Source organism: Lethenteron reissneri, chromosome 52, assembly GCF_015708825.2.
Source record: "Lethenteron reissneri isolate LAM-NWPU_2019-01 chromosome 52, ASM1570882v1, whole genome shotgun sequence".
Classification (NCBI taxonomy): domain Eukaryota; kingdom Metazoa; phylum Chordata; class Hyperoartia; order Petromyzontiformes; family Petromyzontidae; genus Lethenteron; species Lethenteron reissneri.
The window spans coordinates 9,210,597-9,224,635 of record NC_083830.1 but is presented as its reverse complement, the minus strand read 5'-3'; the positions used below and the strand labels follow the sequence as shown (position 1 = coordinate 9,224,635).

The window sequence follows — 14,039 nt, the reverse complement described above, 5'->3', positions numbered from 1 at the left end:
TAACAGTGAATGACGCGATAACCACCCAGCGTATAAACCATCACGTGAACTCCGGTCAGCCTCGCAGCGGCTTTTGGCTGCTAGCCATCGAACAAAGACGGCCACCGCATCGCGCGCTTTCAGATGAGCTTCTGCGGCCGTCTGGAACGCTCTTCCTTTTGCGGCCATCTGGAATGCTCCTCCTCGCGATATTAGGAAGCCACTGGAGCTAGGCACTTTTCAATCTAGATTTAAAACTCATTTCTTTAGAACTGAGTTTTGTGTTAGTTTGTTGTTCTTCCCCCGCACCTCCGTTTAGCACAGTTGGCTACGTACGGTGCAAAAGAAGTTCAACATGCATACGTAAAAAATAACTGTCAATTATGTGATAACAATTTGAAATGAGTGGGGCCGGTATCAAGTTATTTGCTCTCAGCCACATAACTAAATCGGTACGGCTTTAAAGCGTCGCAACATTTGGTGGGACCGGTTTTTTCTCTGGCTTTACAGACGACGATGCCAAATGTGTAACTGCGTGTGCACACGTCACCGAAACATATCGGCGCACGTATGACTTGCAAACACGCCGGTTGCGAGCGCGATGTGGGTATATCGAAGAATGTTGTTATTCTTCATGTTATTGTTGTGCTCAGCCTCACCGAGTGGCTAGCCAAATGTTGCAATGTCGAATCCCAATTGAGTCATCATTGCAGGTAGATTTCCAGCATTGGGGCGTTCTGGCCAAGATACCAGAATATCGCACCGTAGCTATGGGAAGAAACCGGAGAACCCGGGAGGAACCCCACGCAGAACACGGCGGGGAGGAAAGAAAGAGAGAAAACGTAAAAAAACTCCACACACAGAAAGGCGCCGAGTCGGGAATCGAACTCAGGTACTTCTTGCTGTGAGGTGCGAGCGTGAACCACTGCGCTGCTACCCCGCCCGCACCTATGGTTCGTAGCGAGCGAGTCCCAGCTGTATTGGTACCTGGGAGGATGGGGTGGTGGTGTTAGTGTTGTTTCGACAACGGTGCATTGTTTGCAGAGGCTTATCCCTCCTCTATTTAAGACCGAAACAGGAGGAGGATTTGTCTACAACTCTGGCTGTCGCCTGATGATGCTGGTTGTAATTACCGGCGAAATGTCACGGCACTCGAATTGTAAATATTGTAGTGGGTTTACTCTCCAACACAATGGTGTACTGTACTAGTAACGAATTGACATGGTTTGTTTACTTGAAAAATCTTACTAATTGGCTGTGTTGGGTGGTGGCAGATTTAACGACTCATTTATATTTACGAGATTTAACCCAACTAAAAAACCTCTATTGTGGATGTACGTACTGGATGTTGAACTTCTTTCGCACCGTACGTAGCCAACCGCACTAATCAAGGGTGCGCGGGAAGGACAACAAACAACAATAAACACAAAAAGCCGTTCTAACAGAAATTAGTTTTCAATATAGATGATGATTTGTAAGTGCACAGCTTACTAATGTCGGAAGGAAGAGCGTTCCAGGCGGCCGCAGAAGCGCATCTGAAAGCGCGTGTTGTGGTGACCATTTTTGTTCGATGGTTAGCCAAAAGCTGCTGCTGCTGCGTGGATGACCGGACTTTGCGTGGTTTATGCTCCTTGACATCAGTCTCAGTGAAATTATTTTGCTTGAGTGTTCTCAAATCTTCCGATGCCTGATTAATGGAATTTTCAATAATTACATTATAAGGAATTATAATTTACAGCGCTTTGTCAATCCAAGTCTGGATGAAGGCATATCCCCCCAAGCAGTTGTCAAGTCGTGAGGGCTGTTTCACCATACTTCACCACGCCGGCCCGGTCGGTACAGGTACAGCGGGGGGCTCTGGATCGGTTCATCACAGCCGGAACACTTTCAACGCGGGACGCTGGACTCGTGGCGCGGTTGGGAGGTAAGAGTCAAGAAATGAACCTCGTCAAGTTCACTCTACGCGTGAGCAGCCACCGCCCTTGAGGTCAAAATGGGTTCTGTGCACAGCCCCGTACTGCAGAATACGAGACGACGCTGTACTGTACTCGTGTAGCGGCGTCCCACTGCGACTTGCCACATCTCACCCCGTGGGCGGCACTTCTCTTATGGTGAGAAACTAAAACTTCGGCTGTTATTTTTTCCCATATTTATTTTACCAGGTGGTAAGGCCCACTGAGGTTACGCAAGCTCCTTTTTCGTGGCCATCGCGGATGACGAAAAAAGCCTCAACGAAAGTGGCTTATCAACATCGTCAATCGTCGCCACGTGGGAAAATGTATAGCAGCGGTCAAAAAAGAAAGAAATACTCTTAAAGGCGTGTGGTGCTCATTATAAATGTTGGAGAGAGAGAAAAAAAAATCCTCGCGAACAAATTTTAAAATAGAGAGATGCCCTTGCGCGCCGTGGACTTGAATCGGGTGTGGCAAAGAAGGGAGTCGACAGCTTGGACGGTGGGAGGAAGGGCAGGGAAAGTTGAGGACGATGGGGTGGTAGGGTGGTGGCCGTGGGGGAATGCACGTTTCGCTCTCCACGTGCTGGACGCGAAAACGTCGGCGGGCCGTCGTGCCGGACAACCCGGAGGACGACACACCGCCAGACCAGCAACAACCGCGAAAAGCCTGCGCGGTGGCCCCCCTCTCTCTCCTCTCTCTGCTCGCTGTGGCTGGACGGGAGCCGGGTGCAGGAGAACGGTGGAGCGGGGGTGGCGCCACAGGTGGCAGCGGCGCCACGGAACGGCTGTTGAAGGTCGTCGGTTTGTTTGTTCTGGAAGCCGATCGTAACGAACCGCGATGATCATGATGATGATGACGTGGCGGGGATTTACAGGGATGCATATACATCAGCGAGCTGCGCCTCGGTGACACCGTGTTACTGACAGGGCTGGGTTCAGTGTCGCTGAGAGCTGGGATCAGTGTCACCGTGTCAGCAGAGAGCTGGGATGTCATCGAGAGGGCTGATCTCAGTGACACCGTGCCACTACCAGCTGTGTTCAGTGTCACTGAGAGAGCTGGGATCGGTGTCACCGTGTCCCTGTGCCACCTAATGCGAGGGTCACTCACCGTGTTGCTCCGTACCCGGGGACTGAATGTTCCCGATTCGCCATTCTATTAGTAAGGCGACCTCTGTCCGCCCGTCTGTTAACCCAACTCGATGGGGCACTACAAACATGACATTTGTCTTTTGCCCACCAAGTTCCCGAGTGTCTTGTTACAATGTTTGGGAAGCCGCTTCTACACACACACACTATTTTTTTTGCGCCACTGAAAAAGCAAATACAACATTTCGGTTTGTTGCCCCACTCAGTAATCCCCAAGTCCTTGTCTCGAAGGCTTGCTCAACAAGTAAATTTCTTGTTGCCACGAATAAACAAAATCCGCCAAGGTCAATGTGTCATCGCGCGACCCCGACAGCCGAGCGGGTCTTGGCACCTGCGACGCTGCACCACAATAATCGTGCTTATCGTGTCAGCTCGAGTAATTAACGTCGCACTGCTGTTTCTCCCTCTCTCTCGCGCGCGCGTGTGCACACAGTCACGACCAAAGGTCACGGGTAATCGGAGTTGAACTCGGGCGGCAGAGACTCGGCAGCTCGCGGAGGAGAGAGCACAGACGTGCAGGAAAACGGACACCCGAGCGAGCGCGCTGTTATTTTAATTTTTTCTTTTCACTCATTCAACAACGGGCGGGGTGGGGGTATGAGCGCACACCCCTAACAATCGGCGAAAATTCAGAGACCCAGCGCTAGGCCGCATGAAGCCAGCTGATTTGCGGAGGGCCGTTAGCTCCGGCCGTATTCCGTCACTGGGGCCAGTGCTCGACAGCTGCCGTGACTCCCCCCCTCTCTCTATCTCTACGGCGCTCCAACGTGCGTCTTCGTTCGGCACGATGTCCGACGTTTCTCTCCAAGTATGCTGGACGCGAAACGTCGGCGGCGGGCGTCATGCCGAACAACCCGCGTGGTACAACCGGGAGAGACGCGCCAGATCAGCACAACCGCAAAAACCTACGCAGTGGCCTCTTGCTCTCTCTTTGTGGCTGGACGGGTGCGTGGTTGCGTGGGCGTGTGGGCATGTGAGCATGTGAGTGTGTGCGTGCGTGTAAGCATGTGAGTGTGTGCGTGCGTGTAAGCATGTGAGTGCGAGCATGCGAGTGTGCATGTGAGCGTTCGTGCGTGTGAGCGTGTGTGTGCGTGCGTGTGTGAGCGTGTGTGCATGCCTGCATGAGGGCATGTGTGCGTGCGAGCGTCAGCATGCGTGCGTGTGAGCGTGTGTGTGAGCGGTCAGTGCACCCGACTTCGCCGCCCTAAAATAAAACGGTGCCACCGCCTTCAAAAGCCGCCCCCCCCCTCCCCCTGCAGAGGTCACCGGGTGGCTCAGAGGTCAGAGACACGGAGCCAGCATCGCCGAGAACCTGGGTTCAAATCCCGGTAGCCACCTGCGGTTAAGCCAGGTTCGACTGCCTCGCAGGTTTGGAACTTGTCACCATAACCGAACGTCTAATATTTTCCCACCATTCCTTTCCCCCTCTCATTCTGGTACAAGGAGGCTGTCGATCTACTCGCGCACAGAGTTCCGCGTGTTAAACGATTTTTTTTTTTGACCAAGTAGAGCCTGCTGAACTGTATAGCTCTTTTTCAGAAGCGACCTGGTCACAAACGATAGCTCAACGAAGTGGCTTATCATCGTGTGGAAATTTATAGCAGACAAATATCCGAAATGCATGTTTCTAAATAGTGGAGGGGACAAATCGGAGAACCCAGAGAAAAATCCACGCGACCACGGGGACAGACACACGCAAATTCCAAATATACAGCAGGCGTTAGGGTAGGGATCCAACCCACGACCTCCTGTATACCAGGCAATGTAGTTTACATCTCGCCATCATGCCGCCACACTCGCATCCCCGTGGGCGTTTCGTTTTATTGTCCGCGTGCTATTTTTGCCAAACTTCCCACTCAAGACCGTGCAGTACCAGAGGCTTCCTTGAGCCTCCGTGACGCTCTTCTGGATAAAGGACATGCTCGTAATTATTATTATTGTTGTTGCTGCTGCTGCTGCTGCCAGTGTTGGGAGCGGTTGTGGTGGCGCAGTTGTGATCTCAGACTCGCCAGACGAGGCAAGAGCAGCCGGCTCTTCCCGTTGCAGAACGCCCGTGTATAGAGTACACTCCTACACTATGCGGGGTGAAGCGGGCAGCGGCATCGCACTGTGGACCTGGAGAGCTGGGCCTTTTGACTTCGAGGCCACGGCTGACATCAGCTGGCGAGTGATATCCGAACCGGGCCCTGGGTCCGCCACCGCCACCGCTGCCGCCGCAACCTCCAATGAGCACGGTCGGCTACGTACGGTGCGAAAAGAATTTCAACGTACATACGTACGTACACTTCACCGACGCGCATTGACCACGGCGGTGAAGTATGGTCAACCCAGCAGGGTGAGGGGTAAAGTAGTGGATTGGCAAAGGGGGCTGTAAATTATTCTGCTTGGAATGTCTGTGACATCGACTTTTTTTGCTTTTCGCATTGGGGGTGGGGGCGGGGGAATCACCCAGCTTCGTCCGCGACTCCCTCCTCCCTCCACAAATGAATGAATCCCTCGAATCATCACGGGTGAACTTTTTTGGAAACAAAAAAAAACGATGGGCGACTTCGCTAACCGCACTGGCCCTCACCTTGACCCCCCCCCCCATCCTGTCCCCCAACCCGTGTTTAATCTTCCCCGGGAGCAAACCCCGACTCACTCCTCCGCACACCGAGCGAGCGATAACAAACTCTGCGCTCAACCCCACTCCACCCCGGCATCACTACCGCATTCTCTGGAGCGTAAGTCTCTCCGGAAAGTAAAACGGAGTCTCAAAACTCTGGGGTCATTTGACCACAACGACAAATAGACGGGCGGGGTATATATTCGGGAGAATACGGTAACTCCCACGGAGGGTCCCACCGTCTTGCCAGAAGGTGATCATGAGCACGCTGCTTTGAAATGGGCAGGGATGCCCCTCTGGAAGATGACGCTCGTGGCGTCTCTCGTGTTCCCCCGTCCGCATGGTCAGGTTTTGCTGTGGAGGACCGTCTTCCTGGAGACAATTCTCCGGATTTAAAATAGGCATCCCCCAAATTTAGCTTTTCAACACCGTGTGGGTGGGTGGGAGCTGAATATGTGCATCTTGTAATCCAGAGAGTACGGTAATCGTATGTTGCAACGTTGCAACAGGCGATATCCTGTAGCCATTACTCATTTGAGTAGGGGGAGGTTTGACTTGACTATTGCAATAAAGAGCCTCATGCAAATCAAATCTACTCTGGATAACATCTTGAAACCTGCTTGCATCATCATCATCATCACCACCATAAGCAGAAGCAGCCATTATCTATCCACTGCTGGATGAAGGCCTCCCTCATCGAGTCGTCAACATCTCCTTCAGCTGCCACTCTTGTCTCCAGCCTCGACCGCCGGCCGTCATCGCTTTCAACCACGAAGCGTCCATTCCCAGTCGGCGAACCCTTCTCAAAAGCCAACCCCCTTCCCTCGTCCACGCATTCCAAAAATCCCTTTTCTCTCCCTTGCGATTCCAAAGCAATGCTCTACCGTGCCACGTTCGGAAACGTGACCCTGCAAAGCACCATTGTTTTTTGTTGTAAATAGTTTCATCACGTGTTTTTTCGTGTGTTGTTGTAGATGTTGTTGTTGTTGTTGCTGCCGTGATCCGGTTTTTATCGCGAAAACCCCAGGTTCCCATCGAAAAATGTGCATTTCTTGCACAACGGGTGTTTCCGCCGTCCAAAAACCAACAAAAACAATCGACAAATCTCTCCGCGCTTCTTTGCGAACTTTCGATGCCACCCAATCCCAACCGCCACCCCAGCCCCCCGTGCCAAAACGGCGCGCCGAGACGGGACCTGCCCGCTCGGGGAGCACCTGTTAACCCGCGTGACCGCTGGGCGCTCGGGGGTGGCCTGGCGGATCGACAGCCAACAGCTGACGAGGCCGGCTCGCAGCGAGTGTTCCCTTCGCTTGCTGTGCGTCTTGTGCGGAGCTGCGAGCCGAGCGGGCGTCAGGGGGCGAGGGGTGTTTCAAAACGCACGAAGGTATCGGAATTGAGGGGGGAGGGGGGTCAGGTTGGGCTGGAGGACGACTTCCTCCCGAGTTCTTAACTTTTATCCCGTCATGGATAACTCGATCCTCGATGGTGCGGGGGAGGGGGGAGTCTCCTCATGTTCCTGCGGTAACTCAGAAGAGTCGAGGTGATTTCCTGCTCCGATGAGCAGCAGCGGGCGTTGGTGCTCATCTCCTGTTCGTAACGCTGTCAGAGCCGGTGGTGCAAATTCCACATTCCTGTGTTGTGGGGAGGGGGGGTACTAATTTTATTGACCCCCTGCGGAGGGAGCGACGGTGATGAGCCGAGTCAACCCACAACCAGGAATTGAACCCGCAACTTTCCGAATGCGAGCCGCTGGCTGGATGAGAGCGACGAGGAGGAGGAGGCGTGCGAGCGTTTGCCCGGCGGCCGCTGGAATAAATAAACCTTTTGTCTCATTTCTAGCATGTGCTCCGTGTTACTGACTCCTCGATTACCGTCTCGTTTGTAGAGTTTAGTTCGGCTCCAATCTTTCAGGCTCTGGCACCGTAGCTCCTCTCCACCCTAACCCACTCTACTGACCACGGCAAACCGCTGCAACCGACGGATGGAGGGCGTCTAACAACCCACAGCCAGGACCTGTGTCCGGGCCGAGTAGCGTTTCTCCATAGCTGCACCGGCAGCAGCCGTCTGGAACGCTCTTTCTTTCCCACTGCTGCACTCCCGCAGACACATCCCTGGAGCATACATCTACCTTCAAGCAGCTGCTCAAGCATCTCACCTGGTTCAAGGCCTCGCCACTCTCAGGCCCTCACCTCTCTCAGGCCCTCACCTCGATCAAACATTGCGTCCGATCCGCGAAATATGCACACGTTATAAAGCCAAGCTAAATTTAACATGAGCCCATGATTTCAATAAAGCTCCTTAAACAAAAACTTGCCAGACATCCCAATGCTGCAGCCACCCCCCCACCCCCCCTTGAAAATGAGTCTTGAGACTCGTTGAAACCCTTCTGGATACAATGGCTCTCCTATTACCATTGCAACATCATCAACATTGTTCACACACAACATCTTCTTTCATGAACATTTTTTTTTTCCCAAGGCCCCTCTCAACACTCCCGACGTACGGTCACACGCAGCTGGCCGTGAATGTGACATGCGCAAGGCAAATATTTCGGGCCACCGAAAACAAATCGTCCCTCTCCAAAAGCTTTACCCGACCACCGACATCAACAGCATGTGGAGGATGACCACGAGCAACATTGAGGAGTTGGACACTGCTGTCCTCGGAGCTGCAGGCAAAGAGACTGCTATCCCTGCACATTTGCATCCCAATTATAGACCAGACATTGGTCCACAGACCAGATTTTTTACCAATTATAGAGACTAAGATCCCCCCCGCCCCCGTATAGCCTCAACAGACTTATGGGCCAAGTGCTGTTAGCGAGGAGCACCTATGAAGGCTGGCACACACGCACATGAGGGGGGGGGGGGGGGAGTCAGCATCACGCCCTAAAGCCTTTATCTCCCCAATGGTGATGTTTACACACCGCACCACGTACAGTATTCATTTGAGGCTGAAACGACCTAGGGGAGGCCCAGGACCGGTTCAGATCATTCGAGCGAGAATCGAGCAAACTGATTACTGGATTCGTAGCGCAGCACGCTTTAACTGCGGCACTACCGCTCCCCACACACCGCACCAGACTTTTGGGGCAAGTGCTTTAAGCAAGTAGCACCTATGAAGGCCGGCACGGCACATGAGTGGGTGGACGGCCAGCAACTCGCCCGGCTGCCTTTATCTCCCTAGTTGCACCAGGTACTCATTTGAGGCCGAATCGACCGAGGAGGAAGCCCAACACCGGTTTATATAATTAGAACTCGGAACGCCGGGGTTCATAGCACGGTTGTCTACATAACGGTGTGAATGAAGTTTCAATACGTGGTACAAAGAGCTGTACACATACACACACACGCAACACCACCGCTCTCTCCTCCCGGAGCACCAATACCAACACTCTCCATTCGCCACTAAGTGACGGTGGCCTCTCCAAGGCGCCTGTGCCAAGCGAGGTGCACCTTGAGGCCACGTGAAGTTTCGAAGGCTCGCTGACAGGAGGTCTTTGGACAGACCCAGGTAGTGCTTTGCGTTGGCCGACTGAGATGACTGGTAGATGCACCAGCTGTACCCCCTACTTTCCCAGAGCACATTACAGGGCTAGACTCGCACTCGCAATCCGACGGCGAACCGGACGCGGTCCTCCACAGCAAGGGGCACGAAGTGGCCGCTCGCCCGCCCCGCTCTGCTCGCCCTGCTCGGCCCGCTCACCTTCCAGCACAACCTCGCGTCCGGCCCTCTTGAGCGCCTGCACGGCCTCGTCGTGAGTGGCGTCGCGCAGGTCCGCGCCGTTCACCGACAGGATGGCGTCGCCCACGTACAGGCCGCCCGTCTGCTCGGCCGCCAGCCCCTTGAAGATCTTCGAGATGAGCACGGGCATCTTGTTCTCCTTGCCGCCCTTGATGCTGATGCCCAGGCCGCCGACCTCCTGCTTGAGGACGCGCACCACCCGCTTGATGTTGGCGATCGACTCGGGCACGGCCTCCTCAGGCCCCTCGTCCTCCGCCGGGCCGCGTCCTTGCTGCGGGGATGTCGACGGAGGGCCGTTGAGGCCGTTGAAGCTGCTCTCGACACCCGCCCCCGGGCCAACACCGCCGCCGCCGTTGTTGGTGGCGGCGGCAGCCTCCTCAGCGCTCAGCGTGAGGCTGTCCTCGCCGAGCGTGGCCAGGACTCGGCACCAGCCGCCGTCCCGCACCAGCACCTCCAGCAGGCCGCTCCGTTGGGCCCCGCGCACGCGCCCCGTAGAGGCCATCGTGGGGCAAATTAAATTTCAATTAAAATCTTTTCTGACTTTGTTTTCTTTCTCGCTCGACCAAATGTTTCTGTTTCTTTCCGAGGACGCTTAATTCTTGGTCTCGAGGTGATGTTTCGTTGGTGATGTGCACGCCGATTCAGTCGTTCCGGATTGCTGAGGGCAGCGTCAAATCTGATGATGATGGTGGTGATGATGATGGTCTCCTCCTGTTGTTGGGATCTCTCTAGCCTAAAGCCTCCTCTTCTCTCGTTCTTCTCGAGAAGTTTTACAATCTTGCCCTGCCCGGATATAATCTCCTTTCCTGCGATGAATTAATCTTCCACGGTGGGCGTTGTAATAAAAGAATAATCTACTTCGGAAAATCTGAAATTGTCCTCTGGAGGTGGTCTCCGTTTCACCTCGCCTGGCCCAACCCGGCTGCCGTGACTTCCGTTTCCTCGCAAGGGAGCCGTGAAGCTCTGTCCCACTGCTTCACTACTTCAACAACAACAACACACAGCGACACAACAACAACAGCATCAATCTTGTGGTCCTTGCCCCAAGGATTCCGATTAGCACGGTTGGCTCGGTCTGGCGCGAAAGAAGTTCACACGTACGTCGATTCGCAGAAACCCATACACTTACACAGAGACCCACAGACTCACACAGAGACCCACAGACTCACACAGAGACCCATAGACTCACACAGAGACCAACAGACTCACACAGAGACCCATAGACTCACACAGAGACCCGTAGACTCACACAGAGACCCATAGACTCACACAGAGACCAACAGACTCACACAGAGACCCATAGACTCACACAGAGACCCATAGACTCACACAGAGACCCATAGACTCACACAGAGACCCATGGACTCACACAGAGACCCATAGAATCATAGAGACCCATAGACTCACACAGAGACCCATAGACTCACACAGAGACCTAATAGACTCACACAGAGACCAATAGACTCACACAGAGACCAATAGACTCACACAGAGACCAACAGACTCACACAGAGACCCATAGACTCACACAGAAACCCATAGACTCATCACACAGATACCCATATACTCACACAGAGACCCATAGACTCACACAGAGACCCATAGACACACACAGAGACCCATAGATTCACACAGACACCCATAGACTCACACAGAGACCTATAGACTCACACAGAGACCTATAGACTCACACAGAGACCCATACACTCACACAGAGACCCATAGACTCACACAGAGACCCATAGACTCACACAGAGACCCATAGACTCACACAGAGACCAATAGACTCACACAGAGACCAATAGACTCACACAGAGACCAACAGACTCACACAGAGACCCATAGACTCACACAGAGACCCATAGACTCATCACACAGATACCCATATACTCACACAGAGACCCATAGACTCACACAGAGACCCATAGACACACACAGAGACCCATAGATTCACACAGAGACCTATAGACTCACACAGAGACCCATACACTCACACAGAGACCCATAGACTCACACAGAGACCCATAGACTCACACAGAGACCCATAGATTCACACAGAGACCCATAGACTCACACAGAGACCCATAGACTCACACAGAGACCCATAGATTCACACAGAGACCCATAGACTCACACAGAGACCCATAGACACACACAGAGACCCATAGATTCACACAGACACCCATAGACTCACACAGAGACCTATAGACTCACACAGAGACCTATAGACTCACACAGAGACCCATACACTCACACAGAGACCCATAGACTCACACAGAGACCCATAGACTCACACAGAGACCTATAGACTCACACAGAGACCTATAGTTTGTTGTCCTTCCCCCACACCTCCGATTGGCACGGTTGGCTACGTACGGTGATAAAGATGTTCAACATACATACAATTAGACACGCACAAACTTCACGAGCAAGTGAACTACAAACCAAATAATTAATTGACAGATCCCCCGTGTAGCCTGTAACAGACTATTGGGGCAAGTGATTTTAGCAAGCACCTATAAAGGCCGGAACGGCACACGAGGGGGTGGGTGGTCAGCACCACGCCCGGCCGCCTTTGTCTCTCCAATGGCGATGTTTACTGCACACCGCACCCGGTACTCATTTGAGGCTGAGTTGACCTAGGGGAGGCCCAGGACCGATTCAGATAATCGTCACCGGTGTTGGCCGTGAGCGGGAATCGCTACACTACCACTCCCAACTTACACACACAAACTTACACACACACTTACGCAAACTTACACATACACACACACTTACACAAACACAATAATACACACACACTTACACAAACACAATAATACACACACACTTACACACACACACTTACGCAAACTTACACACACACACTTACACAAACTTACACACACTTACACAAACTTACACACACACAAACTTACACACTCACAAACTTACACACGCACAAACATACAGACACACAAACTTACACAAACTTACACACAAACTTACACTTACAAACACACACAAACTTACACACACTTACACACACAAACTTACACACACACATTTACACAAACTTACACACACTTACACACACAAACTTACACACACACATTTACACAAACTTGCACACACACATTTACACAAACTTGCACACACACATTTACACAAACTTACACACACACATTTACACAAACTTACACACACTTACACACACAAACTTACACTTACAAACACACAACTTACACACACTTACACAAACTTACACATTTACACAAACTTCCACACACACAAACTTCTACACACTTACACACACACTTACACATACTTACAAACACACACAAACTTACACACACATTTACACAAACATACACACACACACAAACTTACACAAACTTACACACACACACTTCCACACACACAAACTTCCACACACTTACACACACACACCAACTTGCACATACACACAAACTTACACACACATAAACTTACACACTTACACACACACTTACGCACGCGCGCGCACGTACCCGCAATGAATGATAATCACACCGATCCGGCCTTCATTGCTGGTTTTTCCTTCCCCCGGCCACAAAACAACCTCAGGAGCGGACGCGTCGGCAACTTCACACGCGGGCGAATGAATCAGTCCCCTCGTCGTCGTCTTGTTGTTGTTATTGTTGTTGTTATTGTTGTTGTTATTGCCATGAACCCACGGAGCAGCAATTCACTTGAATGTAAAGCAGCGGCAGCGACGTCTTGGCCGCCGACTCCCGCGAGTTGCGCGGCTGCCTTGAGGACAAAATCCTCGCTCGCTGCTGGTGGTGGCGGTGGCGCAAACTTTCTCCTCCCACCCCCCTCGCTCTGCCTCCTCCCCCTTCCCCCCCTCCCCTCGCTCCCTCACTCTGCCTCCTCCCCTCACTCTGCCCACCCTCTCCCCCTCACTCTGCCCACCCTCACCCTGCCCTCCCCCCCCTCACCCTGCCCTCCCCCCCCTCACCCTGCCCTCCCCCCCCTCTTCTCCCTCTCCTCACTCTGCCTCCTCCCCCTCCCCTCCTCAACCTCCTCCCCCTGCGCCCCACCTCTCCTCCTCCGACTTCCGCTCCCCAGCTCTGCCCCCCACCCATCACGTCTCCCCAACCCCCACCCATCACGTCTCCCCCCCCCACCCCCCACGTCTCCCCACCCCCCACGTCTCCCCCCCCCACCCCCCACGTCTCCCCCCCACCCCCACGTCTCCCCCCCCCCCACCCCCCACGTCTCCCCCCCACCCCCCACGTCTCCCCCCCCCACCCCCACGTCTCCCCCCCCACCCCTACTTCTCCCCCCCACCCCCACGTCTCCCCCCCCCACCCCCACGTCTCCCCCCCCCACCCCCACGTCTCCCCCCCACCCCCACGTCTCCCCCCCCACCCCCCACGTCTCCCCCCCACCCCCCACGTCTCCCCCCCACCCCCACGTCTCCCCCCCCCACCCCCACGTCTCCCCCCCCACCCCCACGTCTCCCCCTCACCCCCACGTCTCCCCCCCCACCCCCCACGTCTCCCCCCCACCCCCCACGTCTCCCCCCCCCACCCCTACTTCTCCCCCCCACCCCCACGTCTCCCCCCCCCCCCCACCCCCACGTCTCCC

General features: G+C 53.8%; 1 protein-coding gene across 2 annotated transcripts in view; it reads right to left on the bottom strand.

Annotated features, from left to right (window-relative positions):
• LOC133355805 (beta-1-syntrophin-like) overlaps positions 1-13,252 on the bottom strand; it is a 37,686-nt gene extending 24,434 nt beyond the window's left edge. Inside the window, exons 1-2 of one of the 2 annotated variants that reach the window (XM_061573186.1) lie at positions 12,938-13,252; positions 9,390-10,410 (exon numbers count right to left, since the gene is read on the bottom strand). In XM_061573186.1, coding sequence (XP_061429170.1) covers positions 9,390-9,930 — 541 coding nt within the window. In that variant the 5' untranslated portion in view covers positions 9,931-10,410; positions 12,938-13,252. The remainder of the gene's footprint in view (positions 1-9,389; positions 10,411-12,937) is intronic. The other variant, XM_061573185.1, reaches the window with a different exon arrangement.
• Between the last annotated feature and the right edge of the window lie 787 nt (positions 13,253-14,039).